A 19,499-nucleotide genomic window follows, 5' to 3' on the forward strand; every position below is an offset into this window, starting at 1 on the left:
GTGACGCGAATTGACCATATTGAAAAATTTCATTAGATTGTTATTATACGATTGTCACAAGTTACAATGTGTTGTGTTTGCTTCGCAAATTAATTGGTCTAGTGACGCGAATTAATTGGAATTGCATACTTTTCTTTCTTCGTTAGTTTGATTAGATTTAACATAAACATGCATCATACTGTTTTAATATTCAAATCAATGACTAATGGCAAAAAAGGAATGTGCACTTTGATCAACTAATATTTACACTTCGTTTCGATCTTTACATTCGCTTTTTTGTTCTCATCTGAGAATAATTCACCATCTGGTGAATGCAAAATCATGCTGCGTCTAACTTTCGATTAGTTAATTACTATTCATCAGGTGTCCACACCAAACGTGTCAAGGATGTAGGATCATTGTTTATCATCTTATATTTCCGACGAATGATGGCAATGGAAAATCAACAAAAACTATATTTTTGTTATTCCTTGCTTTACCTAAAATATTTCCGGTAAATATTTTTTAATTTAAAACATAAAAATTTCCAAATTATTATACATTTGAAAATTAGATATTTTTAATCCAATCCTTCGTAAATATCTTTCGTTTCAGAATTAACAAACGATATCTACAAAAATTTATTTTAGATCAAACCAAACATCTATGTATTATAGTTCGTGTATCGTGCACCTTAATTAATTAGAATTAAAAATCAATATGTATAAAAAAATTGCACCGCTACTTCTACGATATTAAATAACTTACATCTCAAACAGAAATTTAATAAAACTTAGCCCGGCAAAATCCAAAAAATTCTAGTCCTACTGACAAAGGAATATTTTACATTGTAGTAAATATTCAGCATCAGAAATTCGTACAAAACGTTAGGTGCGAACGACGAGCTAAAATTAACGTTCCACCGTCGAACTATGTAATTTGAGACATATTAGGGGAGATAAAGATCTCGCGTCAGACACAAAAGCAGTATCAAATTAAGGATTGTTTCTTCCAGTAGCCCCAAACCGATCAAAATGGTAACAACGAATAATAAATGATTTTCCATATAAATCCTGGAAATTTATGATCCTATATCCTTTGAAGAATTTTAGCCATTTCTTTGTTAAAATATTTAGAATATACGGATAAAATGTTTGTTGTATTTTGTTCCTAAACAATTTTCATTTTCTAAGTTATGAATTTTAGCCGACAGTAGTTCTAACATTAATACTGTATAATTTCAATAAACACGTTTCCAACACGCAGACGTATCGTTGGTTGAAATTATAAATTTTAGTTTATTAATCATGTATAGCTTATGAATTTTAATCATTGGTAGCTCTACCACATACAAACGGTTAAATTTCCTGAAAGCGTGTCTTCAGGAACCTAATAAATGAAAGAGCATGTATGAATGAGAATTAGCAGCCGCGTATGTGACACGCGGCTATGAAAACGGGAATTCCTTGTTTTGTTCATACGGGTAGTATTGCCATGTGGCAGACCTCTGACCCAGATTAACAACCACCTCTCAAAAACTCTCCGGTATAAAAGGTCTGCAGCTTCTGCAATCATCGCCTGTTCATACTTAAACACGAACTGAAGAGCAACTTGTGAAATTTATTTAAAAAAGAACAAAATTTATTCAAGATATCCATCAGAAGATTTTCAGCTGATTTCTATAATGGTAATATACACTACCAGACATTTGTTTATTTTTTGTATGAAGAAACATAGAATATTGCTAATTAGAAAGAATTATAAAAAGCTTCCGAAAAGTAGTTTCGGAAATTCTGAAAAATTAAATGAATTTTCCATGTTCAATAACTCTAACAAATTGCAATTATTTCTAGATTTCAACGAGAAGACTCATCATTATCTTCATTGCAACTCTAGCTATGTTTGCGGCTTTAATAAATGCAAAACCAACAACGAACCGTCCAGCAGGCGCCATAACGGCGTATCCTATACCACAGCGACCACCATACGCACCAAATCCATGGGTTTATCCAAAACCCACGGTCGAACCAATTCATCAATGAAAATCATAAAGTTGGAAGATCTAGGTGGAAGAAGAAATATGTAGCAAGGAAAAAATACTTAGTAAGTTCTTGGAATTTCTTTCCATAGTTACCAGACTGTGGCTTTTTATAAAAATTCGCATCTTTATAAACGTAATGAAACAAATTACGCACAATCTAAGTAATACTTTGTTTCATCCACTGAATATTACAATAAGTATTATATTTTTCATATTTTCTTGCATTCTTGTAATTTTACATTTTCTATATCATAGATGAATAAAAATCTGCATTTTAATAAGTACCATATGAATTCAATAAAAGTCAATAGCCAGTTGGCTAGAGGAAGATTGCAAATGAAACGTGTTAACGCACTGTAAACTGTAAGTCATTCATGAGTTAACCATGGTCAGGTACAATTTACTAACCAGACCACATGTGTTGTATATGAGGAGCAAATGAAATAAAAGAAGAGAGACAGAGAGAGACAGAGAGAAAGCAACTTCTCGGGTACGTGTAATAATATCGGGTGTCCAATTCGCCAGTCATTACTTTTTAGAAGTATTATAGACTATTGAAAACAATCAAGCGAAACACGATTTTATTTGGTTTGCGTTTGGTTAGATATAATAGTATAGATTGTATAATGTATGCAGAGTGTTATGTAACTGCAAACAATTTATAATCTAGTAAAATCGAAACAACAAAATATGTAATAAAAATTGATTCACTTTGTTTAAAGAAACAATGTAGAAAATTATAACAAAAAATTATTCAATTTAAAAGAAAACAATTATTAATATTTAACGCGTTAATTTTTCTACAATCCCATTTTCCTAATATAATTACATATTCATGTCATTCCAAAAAGTTACTTTCTACTTTTGCACAAAACGCTATCGATAACTAAAACACATTATCAATTTCGAGAAAGGTCTAAACAATGAAGATACGAATCTTGTCGTAGAAATAAAGACTTACCTTTCGATGAACTGCTCCTTTGTTCTTCATTTCAAACGTACCGAAGGAGTTGTAAAAAGATACTGCTTAATGACGGCTTCTATTTTTCGCTGCTTCTTTAGCCATCTTGAAAATGACAAACGTTTGATGATTATACAAGGTGTTCAGGAAAAAAACATTCAATATTCAAATATATGGTACATATGACGCACTATACTGAGCAAGAAAACTTTAGTAAAATTTTCGAGATGGTACGCGACTTTATAAAATGTCAAGGGTATATAGAAATGGAAAGAGGACATGGGGACACTTTCTATAAATATAGTAGTAAGTAACCAGTAGTAAGTCAATTATGCTGCTAGGATAAAAAATACTCATATCTCGGGAATGGTTAAATTTTCGTCCTATGTTTGCTAGAATTTTTTTACTCAGTATGGTGTTTTCTATGTATCATATAAATATTAGATGGTTTCTTTGAATGTATATTTCCTCCAGTTCTCTGTGTGATAATTTGTGAACCAATGACATTAATATATTTAAAAAATACACGATCGATCTTATTAATTGAAATTTATAAAGAAATTTACAAAGAAATATATTCTCTTTATTTTCTATTTCCTGCTTCCTACCTTTTACGTGTTTAGATCATTCCAGATTATATTAATATGGAAACCGTTAATCGTTCAAAACGTTAATCTATTTTTCGTCACATTTTCGTGCCAAAAACGCAATAAAAAGGAAAAAAAAATTAAAGAATTATCTGTAAAACTGAAAACACGAGAAGAATTTCAATTTTCTAGATGAATTTGCACTAATTTATCAACACTTTTTACATAAATCACAGAATCATTATAATCACGTACTAAAAATGGCCGATTACTTCGAATTCTTTATTGCACTAAAAAGAATCGCGGAACAATGTTCTCCACCGGAAGTAAAACCGCCAACACAAACAACCAATCACAAACAAGCTTTTTAAAAAAGACAATGGAGATTGGTGGATACTAATCAAGCCATAACTTTATGTAAGCGACAATACAAATATAAAATGAAAATTACGAAAGAAATAAAAGAAATTCTTGGTTTAGAAATCTAGATATGATTGACAGATTATTTTAAGATAGAGAGAAGTAAATATAAAAGGCTCAATTTTGATAAACTACATTGTTTGTATGAATAATTGACTACTGTAGTGCCCCTCCCCCCTGTGGGGAGAATAATGTGGCATTTGAGGGAGCTTGCCGGTTATGCTTATTCGAGATTATCGTTACGTTTGATTAATAATTTTAAGATCGTGCTGTCACATTTTCGTGAATTTTTTAAGAAAATCGCGGCTGAAGTACAGTGATCCTGACTGAAATCAGGTAAGTTTATTAAATAAATGATTTTTATAATAAGAGTCGTATAAATTTCGGTATAAATTAAAGATTTTTTAATTTTCGGGATCTTGGCTTTCGATCGATAAAATGTTAGAGAAGATTTACGACAGTTTGATTTAGATCACATTTTCTCATTAATCTTACCGGATCTTTCAAAATTTTAATTTAAATTGATATAATATTGCATATTTTCGTATTTGTTATAAAATAAGTCGGATAATACAAATTTTTACGTGGATTTTGTAAGATAATCGCGGTTTAAGTCCAGTGATTCTGACTAAATTCACGTGAGTTTATTAAATAAATGATTCTTCATGTAGAATATGTATAAATTTTGGAATAAATTAGTGGATTTTTAATAGAAAAATTGATTTTCGTGATTTTAGCTTTCGAGTGGGTAGGTGTACCAGAACTCTCAATATTTAGTAAAAAATAAGAAATTTAATATGAAATTCCGTATATTACAAGCAAGTTTGCATGAACAATGGTCTTTTATAATGTCAGGGTCCCAGAGGAAGTATCGACACAAAAAGTTAATTTTTTCGAATCTCCTATTTGTAAAAGGAACAATCTTCTTGTGATGAAAGTATTTTCATTCTCAATTTTACATATTATTTTTACTAAAAATTTAGTATATTTTGTTTTTACATTATTTTCGAATTGTAAATTATTAGAATTTTGTTTCATTTCTTTTACGTTTGAAATTTAATATTAAATTTTTTCTGCTATAGGAAAACTTGCGTCGATTATCGATTGCAGCTATATCATCAAAGAGCTTGAAGAGAACGCGCGACAACGATATCGACAAGGTAAGTGGTGTTACCTTTCAATTTCTTGTCTTCTGTATGTGCAGCTTTTATGAAAATTCAACTGGAAAAATGTGATATTTTTTTAAAACTTTTTCTACCGTCAAGTTCTAAGCTTCGTTTGTGTGCATTGATATAGGTTTATAGATATACTTCTAGTTAGTGCAATTTTTTGTAGCGAAACTTTTTCATTGATATAGTAAAAAATTAACAAATTTTTTCTTTTCGTTCCTTGCTATCCAGTTTCATTAATAATCTTTATTAACAAATTTCATTCACGCGCATTCTACATATGCCTATTTAGCTATTATTTCTGAAATAAACGAGGTAGGAAACGATTTCATCTAAAAGAAAGAGTTGTATGTAAGTCTACTTACGAATTCATTCCTATATTATAAAATATCAGCAATTTAATACCAATTCTTGTTTGTTACAGGAAAATTTGTTCGACCATCGTCTTCTACATAGCAAATCAACGGCAGAAGGTAATGTGGAAATCAACGAAAGGTAAGTGGTGACGATGTTTTCTTTCCATTGTTTTCCAATATTTTGTACTCAAATGCACCCACAAGCCCTCCCTGAATAATTAGAGAAAAATGATTAATGTATATCATAATACGTATATTAACGTTAAAAGTTGCTACTTATTTTTTATTTTTCTCGCTGTTTTCTTTCGTTGGAAATTTTTATTTTCTAGTCGTACAATAAGTATCCACCGACACATATGTATGGAAACACTTATTATTTTTTATTTTTATAATATACAGTACTAACACAAACATCATGAACATTTATTCTTGCAAAGCGATGAACGATAAAAAGGACTCATTGGAAACGAACACCGATATAATTCGATTACAACTTGTCCCACATGAATAACGTACAACTGCAAGGGAATCCGCGTTATTATGGTAGAACGAATTCTTTGCTAATACGAAAATGGCCATCCTATACTACGTCAGAAGGATATATTATGTCTCAATAATAGACAGCCGTAATTTTGTCAAATACACGGTTTGCAATGTTCGTAAAACTATTGGTGAGTGGTAGTTCCAATGAAAACGGATGATAGTTCATGATAGATGAAAGTGGATATATGATAAAATATTTCATACTGGGTCGCTCGGAAAGTTAATGTATATCGTAATACGTAGATTAACGTTAAAAATTGCTACTTATTTCTTATTTTCCCACCGTTTCCTTTCGTTGAAAATTCCACGTTATTTGCACGCGACACGAAAAGCGTTTTTTCGAATATAGTTCCCTCGTATTATCAAAATGTTCATCCTAATATTTTTAAATTAATAAATACAGATAAATTGATATTAACGTAGAACGCGATACGTAAATCACCTTTTCGTTTCTGTAAAAAATATCGTTCTTGTCGTTACTATCGAAATATATATTACAATAAATTGTCAGGTATAAATTTTCTCGTTGTGATTTGCTAAAGATTAACATAGAACACGACACTTAATTCGTTTTTACATTTAAGAATATGATTCTTTGAATTCCTTTTTTCCAAATAGAAGTTTTCAAATTATACAATTCGAATCGATATAATTGAATTAATAATCTGTATATCATATAATAGTTTGGTTCGGTTACATTAATTTTTGTTAATTTTATATGCTCTTAAATATGGAACGAAACAAAGTGCATTATAAGCATTTGATACCTTTCTTTTACCGGAAGGGCAAAAATGGTATACAAGTAGCAAACAAAATGGCACACAAGCGTTGTAGTTGAAATTATACCTCCTTCAGCACGGCTTACTTGTGGGTGATTTCTTCTATGTTTATACATATGTACTTTTTGTATGTTCTTTATATATATATCTCTCTCTTTTTCTATGTTTTTAATATGTTTTTGCATATATTTTTCTATGCTTTTATATATTTTTTATATCTATGTTTTGTATATGTTATATTGTTATGTTCTCCAACATGTATTTTTACGTCTGTTTTAACTGTTTTATATATATATATATATATATATATATATATATATATATATATATATATATATTTCTGTAATAGAGATACAGTATGGCATTTTAGTATTCTCTACAGAAATATTCTTTTTCTTAATTTCTCGCGTTTTATATGCTGCATATGTGCGCATACTTTTGATCATGACGATGATTGTTTATGATCATTCTTATCAATTTGAAATTATTTTATCATTTTATAAGGATATTTTATTTTTTGTTTTTTTTATATGATTACAATATATGTTAATATTTTACTTGTTATATGTATATTTACTTGTGTTTGTTTATATAGATTTATATGTATGTATATTTATATTTATATTTATATATTTATATGTATATTTACTTATTTGTATATGTATATCTACTTGTTTTTATATATGTCTAGTTTAATTATTTCTATTTATAAATTTGTTACTTTTACATTATTAACTGGTGACCGTTCAGATTTTTGTTTCAAAATTCATCGTTTTAATTGATTAAATGACAATGTTCTTGTTTGCTTTTTAAATTAATTTTAGTTTCTTGAGTAATATTTAGACTTTTGTTTCACTTGTTTTGTTTTAACTGAAGATATCATGAAGGTAACGTGTCTGTTTAATGCTTCTATATTGTTCAACTCAATTGTGAATTAATTTTTCATTTCAATGTATTTACTGTAATTCTGAATTGTTTAAACATCGGCTTTTCTGTTTGATATAATTATTATGCATTGTGCACAATAATGCACAATAATTTAATTTATGACATATAAATTTTCACTGATAATATTAATTCAATTATGCAAGCGAAATGTAGTTTGTAGTATGTCTTACATTGATTGGATCACCATTCGTGGATCATGGAGTAGCGTTCGCTTTCGCTACACGTTCCTGCTCGTGCATTACTCACACATTTCAAATATTGCGCTCACAATTATACCAGCTGACTTACTTACGTATTGCCACTCTTTCATGTTGTCAGTCGGCCTTCCTGCTTCTTCGCGAGCGGTTTGAATGGCAGGTCTTACGTGTGTTGCGTGATCGGTCTTTTAAACATTCAGTTTATGAAAATTCAATTTTCAGTGTTGTTCCTTCCATTAGTAAAGAAAGGTGATTAAGAAGATGCACGTGCCTAAGGAAATTATTATTGTGGTGCTGGCCATTCAAGTGGTTTCCTCTGAGTCAGAAGGTCTTCCAGGAATTTTAGGAGGAATTGAAAATGTCGCCAACAGTGCTACTAGTTTTCGTAAGTAATTTTAAAAATAATTCTAGTTTTATTTCTTCTTTAAACAATTTTCTTTTACACTGATACTGGGTTTCTTTTTTAGTTTGAGCCTTGATCTTCGTTGCTTCTTCAAATTTTGAATAATTCAATGGAATTTGGAGAATGATGGGAGATGATAGAATGTTTCTTATTTTACTAAACTTGATTCTCAATTTGTAAATCTATTGTTTTTTTATCTCTCTTTATTTAAATAGTTTCGTGTGAAATTGATTCTTAGTTCGATTTTTTAATTTCAAGAGTAGAGTACTTCTTGTTTTACTACATTTGATTTTCAATTTGTAGATCAAGTGATTTCTAACTATGGAAATGGAATAAAGTGTAACAAGATATAAAGCCAATTATGGAAGTTAGCCTCGTCCAATTATTTTTAACTCGTTCATAGAAGAAAATACTTTCACTTAGATATTATACTGTGATCTGACTTAAAGAGTCATCTCCAGTTTTATTAGATTTGAAAGTTTTGTCTTACACATAGAAATCTGTATCTTAATTTACACTGTACCTTAAATTATAATGAATATTATCTTTTTTGTTTCATGTTCGTCATTTGTACGATATATACAAGCATTACTTATTTTGCAAGTAAAATAAGCATCGTTTTTGCTGTGTTATTGATCTTTGAAGAAATATGTTAATCTGAGGAGAAATCAAGGTTTTGTCATACAGACATTTTAGAAACAAAAAATTAATATTTCGCAGATAAGATCAGTGAGATAATAAGATGATTCAGAAACAAGTAGTAGTCATACGTTTTTTTGTAGTTTGAGCGTCATTTTATAATCATTATCAACTAGACCTGTATATCCTTTTTATTGTATAACTACAGCAATTGTCTCATTATGCCCGTGATTGTACGCTGTACAAACTCAATTACTGCGAATCTGAAAAATCACACGTACATTCCAATGTTCGTGACTGTATCGCGTTCAAGCAATCGTTTCCTCATTTTTTCCGCTTCTTCGCATCATTTTACTGCATCATTTTACTGCATCATTCGTCATGTTTACATTGTCAATACGTTTTCATTTAATATCTGCAAGTTTTCTTTAAGAAAGTTATTCGTATTAATTTCATTATTTTGAATGATTACTTTGTTTCGAGAAATGTATTATTTCCAGAAATTTTTTAGATTTTTTAAAATTAAATTTATCAGTTGCTGTTATATATAAATACTTCAACTTACTGTGTTATTACTGTATTTTAATTTTCCGAGTTCAGTTACTCAATCTTCATCATTCGCTACTGCATACATTAGTTTTCATTTGGAAGCCATTATCGTGGTTAATAACTCGGTTTGACCCTTGTTCAAATGTCACAAGTACACTCGTGAAAATGAGAAGCACCTACGCTGAATTTACGACCAATCGACCGTTTGTTGATCGTTCGTCAGGGAAAGGAGTTTTGTTTCACTGGAAACTTTGCGTTTACTCGTTTGTTGCAGTGTCAGGACTTTTGCAACGACAGAAAGAATTGATACACCGCGTTACGGACACGGCCTCTAATTACAGTATGTGACACTTTCATCCAAACAGTTCTCTCAGTCATAGTTTCCAAATTATTCCATCAGCTATATTTCCATTTCATTATTAATATTTATTTCGGAACAATTCAATATTAATATTTTCACCACAAAATTTGTATTCACGTTAAATTAACGTTTACTCGAGATTCAGTTAAAGTTGAGTTCAATGTTAATTGGATTTGTAATAGCCAACAATTAGTCCAAGGATATTATCATGAAAATGGAATGAAGCTTGGAAAGTTGCCTCTATAAGAAAGCTAGTATTGCACCATGACTGCAATAGCGTTTTTAATGGACAAGCCTAATGCGAGTCTCAGTTGCTAACAACATCGTTCAATTGCGATAACAACCGGTTGCGAAAATCTCAAGAGCTTCTTCTGAAATATATCCTTGCTTTGGCTAACATCAATTTTCTGATAATTTGGTAGTACCACTGCTTGGGCAATACCTCATAGAAAATACCACATCAGCCAGCAACCATAATTGCAATTCCAGAGCACGTTGATAACCCTCAGGCCTATTTTCCCTGTAAAGCCAATGAAATCAACTTTTTACCGTAGAATTTGACCTTCCTAATACGATATGGGTATTCATTACCAGTTGCTATTTTTCACAAGAATACTTTCTGCATCACCATCAATCTCCATCCTCCGCTAAATCGCTTTATTATGACTATCAGTGCTCTTGTAAGTGTAATTATTAAAAAAAAATAAAAAGTAAACTCTGGACCTTTTTATTGTTTTAGTTAACACCGCGGTGGAGACGCCGAGGAATCTTCTGATCAACGCGACTAAACTCACCACTGGTTACAGTAGGTACTCTAAACTATAAGCTCATGAGAGTATTGCACCACTTGTGGAAACTTTTCACGAATACATTACATCGAAGATCTGCTTCAAACTTGGTCAATGTAATTAATAGCTTGCGGATTTCTATGCATTTATGGGAAATTCGAAACTGTAAAATCGTACAGAAGGCACATAATATGGAAAAATATATAAAATTTTCAAAGTATAGTGCTTTCTATAAATAGGTAAGAGAATTTTCTATCTACATGTATGAAAATATGAATTTGCATGAAAAACCGCAGTCTAGTAATCATGATAATCAAATTTCATTTACAATGCTAATGAAATTTTCACATGGTTTTGTACAACACACATAGTGTATTCACGAAAAGTTTGAATGCTTTCGTGAGCCAGTGTATGTAATTACTGCAATCGACACTAATTGAGCAAAGGACAGTTGACAGCGCAGCCTCGAAGGGTCTGGAGTTGAAAATTCGAAGGTTCATAGACAAACTTCGTAGCAGAATGCCCTATGGGATACCAGAACTTGGAATCCCACCTTTGGAACCGTATCGTCTTGATGAATTGGACATACATGTAGACAATTCGGACATAGGGAAGTAAGTTAGAGGATTGATTAAGTCTTTGGTCACGTTGAAGGTCCTGAAGAATTCCTAAACCACCACCTCTGCTTTAACCCGATGTACTTTGAATATCAAATGAATTTCTGTCACATTTCCGGTATTGGAAGAAGTCGACGAACTTCCCGGAAGTTGTTGGTATGTTCGCTAATGAACGACTTCATGGCTCTGTCAGAATTCTGAAGTTTGTGAGAACCTGAGATTATATGGCAGATAAGTTTAGGAATTCTCCATATAGAGAAAGTTGAGACTAGGAAGTCACGTTTGCTGGAGAGTTTTATGCAAATGTGTGAAAAATCAGCCGAACTTGACTTACGCGAGTCTTACGTACTCAAATACCGCGTGTTCAAACTATTTCAAAGCTTCTAAGTGCTCAAAAAATGTAATTTTTATGTTGAACCCGTTTTGGAATACCAAGTCCAATTTCTCGGCCATCAGACTGCAATAAATAAATACATACATAGATATTGAACATTTTTTTTACGTCTGCTTATTGTTAGGAATATTTCCAAAGCAAGATAAAAAGGAACATCCTGTATGAGAGGAAGAATAACTTTTTATATAATACCTATTCTCACGCTATCTGTTTAAATTAGTGGCTAACATTGTGTTGAATTTTTCAGCATATCCATCGTTTTGGAGGATATCGTGCTATACAATTTGTCGACCTTCGTGATCAACAAGGCGAAACTATCCTTGATCGGACCAACGTTTGCGGCGAATATTTCTATTCCGGAAATATACGCGGAAGGCCTTTACAATATATCCGGAGTCCTGGGGAACACAGTCGATTTGAAAGGTGCTGGGTCTTTCAAAGCGAATATATATGATTTCCAACTGTATGTGAACAGTTTATTGGGATTTCACAAAGGAGTGTACTTGAAGACCTTCGACATGGACTTTTCATTGAGATCCATCGATATCAATTTGGGAAATTTCATGGATGATGATGAATTGTCCGACGTCATGAACAAGGTGGGATCACTTTATCAAATTACCAATAGTTAGTGGTTGGTTTGTAACTTAGGAGCTTTAGCGGATTGAATTAGAAATAAACTCGAATTTGAGTATATAGCTTATGCAACATCTACTGAAGAAAAAAGAGAAAAAGACTAAGATATAAATAATTTGTAACCAACTTTGCTAATTTTATATTTCAATAATTCACAATAATTTTTGTTATTATTATATTCACTGTGTGAAGAAGATGATCAAGCAGAAAAGTAATTTTAGATCTCTGATAGATTAAATTAATTAGAAAACAGTACATTTTAGTACTTATCTTCTGTACCATGGTTTGAAGAAAAGAACAAAAAGATCAGGATACAAATAATTTGTAGTAAAAATCTTATCAATTTTTATTTACTTCGATGTTTCTTACGAATTTTTATTGTTGTAATATTTGTTTTGTTGAAAAAGTTGTTGAAGCAGAAGATTCAAGATGATATAGTTATTTATTTAACTTCAATGTTGGAATGTAACAAATTGGTAGGGCAGAAGGGCCGTGGAATTGAATTTGCATGCATTTATCCGTAGGTCTTTAAGGAGTTAACACCAAAGGTCATAGAAGTTATCAAGCCGGACATACTTCCAGGTATCCAGAGTTATGTAGGTAGCAAAATTAACGAGACCGTCCATCAAATCACCCTGAAGGACATAATTAGTGTGTTGGGCAATAACGAAATCCGAGAATTTACGCATATTATTGCGGTCTAAATATATTTCTAATGAATTCTATCATTTGTAAAAAGTTTAAAAAATAATATCAACGATATTTAACTATATATATAATTATATATTTAACTATTTATAGAATTCAATTTAGTATGTTTTTAATTTGAAGTCAAAGATAGTCATTTGTTGTATTCTTTTTAAAAGATCTTTTCCTCCTTTGAAAGATCTTACAAAATTTGTCAATAATTACATTTTGAGAAATTACACTTCAATAAAATAGTCGTTGGGAGTATTTGTTTAATAAATTCTTTATAAATTATGAGCATCATAAAGTAGGTTCTTTAAAAAATGATTTTAGATATGAAAATTTTGTTATATAAAAATAGAATTTCTTAAGGCAGTACAAACGTTGATGTTTCTTTAAGTATGCTTTTTTGAAGTAAATCTTGTCTGTATTTCTTACAATTTTGGAGATATTTAGCGGTAAGTAGAGTGTGGTTCTTTAATCTTGTAGTTTGTTGTAGAAACTTGTCTAAGTTTTTTAGTAGTGCTGTTATAACGTTGTTCTGAATGTTCCAACGTGTTCTTAAAATTGTACTTCACTATATGGGAAATATACAAGTTCTTATTACATATATACAGAGTAGTATCTCTTTTCGCCTCTTTTCTTGTATTCTAGCCACTTTCACCAGTCCTTCAAATATTCCATACACTTTCTGAATATTACACACCACATCTTATCGAACGTTTAATGTTTTTATCATTCACAAACTATAAAAGTAAAAAAGTAGAAAAGTATTTATAATGTCGTGTCGCGAAGGAAACATGAAGATAAACTGGGTATTAAAGAATATTTTAAAGAAATTCAGAGCCCTTTAAAGGATCAAAGGTTACCAACAACAATACAAATGTAAAACGAGACACTAGTTTTCCACTCAGATTCAATGAATTTGCGTCGAGGGACAAAATTGCTACACTTCATGCTTAATTCATTGATTCACGTGCCAGCCGAGAGTGGCATTCTTAATTTCTCGGCATAGAGTGTGAAAGTGACTGGTCCTTGAGTCAAATCTTGTTTAATTATCTGCTCGTATCATTTATTAACTATCTAAGTCATTAATTCTGTCATAACTAATTATTGTTATGATAATAATGTAATGTAGTAATTTGAACTCTTTTGGTACTCCTAATGTAGTAGTGTATACGTATTACCTTCTAGTAGCTTAGAATACATTGCTCATATATATATATACATTGTATATAGTGTATACATATTATATGTATAGCAAATAATAAAAATTAACGTAATTAAAGATAATATAACTTTAGTTTATGTTGATAAAAGTAACTTGAGTTATTAAGAAAAATGTATTTTGAAGTGCGTCGATCGTCAAATATACTCAAGTTAACACAACTAATTGATTTTTCTAAATATTATTCATTAATTTTCCAAATACCATAACTAATTAGTCAATTTTTAACAGGGAGATCGTAAAACATCAACATCAAGAATCAAGATGGAAGATAGAAGAACTGCGCAGTTGCAAGTAATTCGATGATAATCAAGTAAATGGCTAGTCATTCATAATCGATGCTAATGATAACTAGCCGCGTTAAGATTAACGATAGGCCAATAACCAGATTTGCTTATCGGCTTATTAAAAAGTTATCGGCTCGTTGGTATAATTTTCCCGGATTAATTAACGTGTGATACCTTCTTGAAGAAAGGAAAACATTATGAAGGTACTTCAAACTTTAAACGAAGAATTTTTTATTATGATTTTTCTTTCCTTTTTCCTATCTTCCCATTTATATCTCGTTGTATGATAAGAAAATTTTCACGATAATTGTTAATTGCTTCTTAATCCACACCGATAACAGTAGACGCTTCTACGCTTGATAATTTATGGATTATTATGAACGTTGATTGTACAGCGATTACTGGAATGTGATGGTTTAGAATATTGATAGTCATGCTGAAAGAGATCGATGATGAATTGCTTTTGTCAATTTGAGTGGCGTTTTTCTATGCCTCCTATGATAGGAACAAAAATCAAGCGACGCATATAGCATGCTATGTAGTCGAACACTATTTGATATTCCCTTTATCGTTTTGCTCTTAAACAAAGACAATTCTGTTTGTTTCTTAATTGAACAATGGGAATAAACATGTAGACATAGCGACTTGATTAAATAGTCTACTTTGTAACTTATTAGAGAAATAGCAGAATATTCTTCTCAGAAAATTCCAGAATTATGAACCGATGAAAATTCAATACTTATTACTTCAATAATTTTATAATTTATATAACAATTTTTCTGTTTCGTAATTACAATATTTAGTACTTTAATCACAGTCCTGGCAAATCTTATCACATTCCCTTTATTCGTTAGAACAATGTTTTCAATCAAATAAAAAAAGAAGATTGTTCCACATCTGTTACTTTAGATTTGACAAATTTATTAATTAGAATGTTTTCAGAGATTGAATTATTCATGTTTCTAGAAACATTCCAATAAAGAGGAAAATTTCTATTGTCTTATCGCTCTTTATTTACATGAATTTCAGTAAGATCGAACGCGAAATAATTCCTGTCAATTTCACTTCTTCTCTTGTCTGATTTTACTGTAAATACAAAATATTGGATTAGTTCTTGAACATCCCCAACTATAAAAGCGGCCCAAGCTTTAGCTAACAATAGATTGCGATCGAGTCGCGGCGAGTCCATTATCATCGTTATCGACGCTATTTTACAATATCGTTATCGTCAATCACCAAATACTTGCACGTGCTCCATCTCTTTTATATTTTGAGTGACCCGTTTGGAAGATAATTCTTTTTGACCCCTTTTCACCCTTCTATCTCAATGATCAATATCGATTAACTCCAAAATTAGAATTCTTATTTGTACATCTGTTTCCTCCATTTTTATCAATTATATCATCTTCTAGTTAGAAATTGACGTTTTCAATTTGCAATTACAAGTAGAAATTCTCCCAAGGAAGCAAGGTATGAAATGTATATTGTAGACTATCTGATACATTGTATTTTTTGTTATGAATGGCTCTTGAAGAGTAGTCTGTTCTCCTACTGCAATTGCTTTGTTAGTTCTCTAACAGGGTGAAATATTTCATATGTGCCTTCAGATGAATAAGACTGCAGACATTCACTTGATTGCTATTGTTTCGGCTACATATATATCAATTATAGAAATTTATTTCACATAATTAGAATTGAATCGGTTAATTAGTTCATAGAGAAAAGGTGCAACGAATAATGTATTTAACAATTTAATAATTTAATAATTAATTTAGCAAATTCATGATTGACAGTTAAACAAAGTTTCACCGCCGTGAAGTTTGATGGACGTTTAGAATGGTTCTTCGATGAGTAATAGATGGTCTAAACTAGAATCGAAACTCCAAAATCCTCTTCCAAAACCGACCTGTGTTACTCTTTAATTTGTGGTAGCGATCTTGTTGCCAAAATTTGAAAACTAGTTTTTCCTTGTAGCTCGCTGTAACGTCCAGTGAAATATTAAATTTACTTGTTCATTTGGTTTTTGATTAACGATAATTCTTTTCTATTTTTCGTCCACTGTGAAATTATCGACTTTGTATTTCAACTTAAATTTCATTATATTTTAATTTCTTTTCCAGGCTTAAAAACCCCGCCCGAAGCATCCCTTCAGTTTCGCCATCAATTCAGTTTGCAGGAAATAGTATTTCTCTGTCAGGACAGCAGTGTGCTCTTCTATTTTTCACCTCGTGACCGGAGTCAACGAAAAGCAACAGTTGGCGGAGCTTCAGAGCGACGAGGAAATAACTATGCCCGAGTATTGTTGTGACAAGAACGTATAGCTCGCGTGGAAAGAGAGAGAGAGAGAAAGAGAGAGAGAGAGCAAATCGGAAATCGCACATGCGTAAGATTCGACGATATAGAGCACCAGAAGAAGACAGTCGCGCTTAAACGGCGCCCAGCGTCAGACGTGTTAGTGCGTCGTCAGAGACAGTCGATCATCCAATCTATCCAAGGAACAGTTACCTCTTCACCAAAAGAATCTTAAAAGGAAGATCCAGTTAGAGAGAAGAAGAGATTATTGTCATTTATGGGCGGATAAATCTTTGGTTGGGGTTACTAATGATGGGAATCAGGGATGGTGCTTTGAACTTTCTTCATGAAGATTTCCACCACTTTTGCATTTTGTGACATAGGAGAACGCTTTTGAGGATTATCGAAGTATCTCTTCAGAACTTCTATGTGGAATAAAACAACGATTCTGATCAATTTTGGATCCATCGAAGGAGTGTTTACGCATCTTTTGCCAGCTTCTTTTGCATTTCACCGAGCAGCTTCCGGTGAGTGACAATATTTAAAATTTGTATAACGCCTTCTGTAGAATGAGTGCAATTTTTTAATATTGAATAGAAATACAGAGGTGTGCAAACTATTTTTATCAAATCATTATGTAATAGTAGTTATTGATTAAACACTTGCCAAAGTTTTAGAATAACGCGTGTAGAATATTTAATATTTTTGTAAAAAGGAGTCAGGGGCTGTGGCAGTTTTTCAGCACCGCCGCTGCAATATTTATTTGCATAAAGCTTCTCAGAAATAAAGTGCATCCCGAAAGAGTTCAGAGCAAGAAGAATATTAAAAAATTTCTGATAACTTTCTATGCGATACTCTCCAAATAGTGCTGTTACGGTTTTAAAGCATTCAATAGAAAAATTATTTGTAGGTTTTTAATGCCTAAGGTATGAGAGCAGTTGATTATTAAACTTCAAAGTTCAAATAAATTTCTAAGGAGGCTGGTTAGATGAAAATATGTGCCAAAAAATATTCATGGCAATTATGTTTCCTTGAAGCTGACTTCCTTCGCATTTTATGTTCTTAAAAAAAAAAAAGAAGAAAAAAAAGAAAAAATGTGAAAGAGAAGAAACAGAAGAAAAAAGTACGGAATCTGGCGAGTGAACACATAAGCGGCATTTATTAAGGTCGTCGGTGGAAATTCGCGGAGCTCGAGACGAGTTTAATGTTCTCGAATCCATGCTGCTAGATAAATACTATCATAAACGACGGCTCTTTGGATCGCCTGTTGGGCAGTTGATGCTTTTATAAATAAACTCCAGAATCCGTTTCTGGTGTTTCTAATCGTCCCAGGAAAACATTAGTAAAGTGAGTTTTAATTAACTAGACGCCAGGTGTTAATACCATATTGCTCCACTTGGTCGTTCGATCCGATAGCAATCTGTGTACTTGAAACAGATTTTTGGCTCAAGGAAGAGCGTTGTTGATAAACGTATCTACCAGTTCTTATTGCTGTTATTTTTCTTGAAGTTGGATGAAATATAAAGTCGAGGAAAAAGTAGGAAAATGTTTGATGCGCCTAGTTTCTTTAAATCAAATAAATTCCTGGCTACGGCCATTAATTATTCTTTGATTTTAGAGAAGCAAGATTTTGTAGTAAACAAGAGTGCTGTTGATAAACGTTGCCCGGAATTTTTACTGTTTCCCTTGTAATCTGATAAGATAGAAGAACGAAAAATTAGAAAATATTTTCTAGTTACGTTCGGTAAAATTAAGCGGTTTCTGTTCATCGATGTGTAGATTTACTGATAAAGAACTAATGAGAAAAAGAGAAGAGAAGAGAGAGAGAGAGAGGAAGAGGAATTATCGTTTACATTATCAGTTCCCTATACATAATAGTATTGAAGGAAGGAAGATATTTTGATAATATTTTTCATTCATATTCGTTTTCTATCTCCAATTGTTCTATCTTCTATCAAGTGAAAATTAGCTCTGACTCAAATTGTTTTCCACGTCACGTTCGAAAATTTGATTTTGTGATAGAATATTCCTAGATGTTCTATGAAGTTTAATAAAGCAAATTTAATTTAATTAACAGAAGATAATACTTCTAGCGAGACACTGAAACAAGCGTCTAATAGTTTCATACTGTTATAAGTTAAGTAATTAATTAGTCAGGGTGTTTGGTCTAATCCTCCAGGCGTAAATATTCCAACTATTTTATGTATTTTCATAATAAATCCAACATTTACGTATTAAAAATGTGTCACATAGGGAATTTAATTAAAGTTACCCTTGAGAGAAAGAGTAGCGAGCTGTGCGATGTCTGTAATGCAGCACATCGGCTTTATAAATGAGCTTTCTTGAAGATTATTACAGAGGAAAGAATAAGGAGTAACGAACACTTTTAAGATACAGCTCTCTCTCATTTCGTTTTCTCACTCATGTACATTAAGATCTTAGGACTTTTTGTAATACCTACAGCATTGTGTCAGTAATTTGCAGAATCCTTCGATATTGTCTTGAAAGGTTTACCTCTTACTTAAAAGTTTGTAATATTTTTCATTTGTATTTTTTATGGAGATTTCACAATTTTTCTCGCAATAGAGATTAACAATTTTTTAATTGTATTTTCTGAACACAAATCATAGAATTTGTA

At 31.4% G+C, this 19,499-nt stretch overlaps 2 protein-coding genes and 1 long non-coding RNA gene across 7 annotated transcripts in view; all 3 read left to right on the forward strand.

Annotated features, from left to right (window-relative positions):
• The first annotated feature begins 1,345 nt into the window (after window positions 1–1,345).
• On the forward strand, window positions 1,346–2,721 carry LOC117214276. Its single transcript, XR_004488827.1, has 3 exons — window positions 1,346–1,666; window positions 1,833–2,082; window positions 2,276–2,721. It is a non-coding gene; the product is annotated as an uncharacterized LOC117214276 (long non-coding RNA).
• Window positions 2,722–8,084: 5,363 nt separating this feature from the next.
• On the forward strand, window positions 8,085–13,106 carry LOC117214283. 2 transcript variants are annotated; one of them, XM_033460261.1, is made up of 6 exons: window positions 8,085–8,365; window positions 9,846–9,911; window positions 10,672–10,737; window positions 11,172–11,334; window positions 11,979–12,330; window positions 12,892–13,106. In XM_033460261.1, the coding sequence occupies exons 1-6, from the start codon at window positions 8,242–8,244 to the stop codon at window positions 13,069–13,071; spliced, it is 951 nt and encodes a 316-aa protein (XP_033316152.1). In that variant the 5' UTR covers window positions 8,085–8,241; the 3' UTR covers window positions 13,072–13,106. The 2 variants fall into 2 exon arrangements, with proteins under 2 accessions (XP_033316152.1, XP_033316153.1); XM_033460262.1 differs by lacking the exon at window positions 9,846–9,911 and having other exon boundaries at window positions 8,086–8,365.
• Window positions 13,107–16,689: 3,583 nt separating this feature from the next.
• The window catches only part of LOC117214253 (parathyroid hormone/parathyroid hormone-related peptide receptor-like), a 29,585-nt gene continuing 26,775 nt past the window's right edge, over window positions 16,690–19,499 (forward strand). For all 4 annotated transcript variants that reach the window (XM_033460188.1, XM_033460189.1, XM_033460190.1 and 1 more), the window contains exon 1: window positions 16,690–17,388. The gene's annotated coding sequence lies outside the window, so the exon portion shown is untranslated. The remainder of the gene's footprint in view (window positions 17,389–19,499) is intronic.

Source organism: Bombus bifarius, unplaced genomic scaffold, assembly GCF_011952205.1.
Source record: "Bombus bifarius isolate JDL3187 unplaced genomic scaffold, Bbif_JDL3187 scf7180000009200, whole genome shotgun sequence".
Classification (NCBI taxonomy): Eukaryota; Metazoa; Arthropoda; class Insecta; order Hymenoptera; family Apidae; genus Bombus; species Bombus bifarius.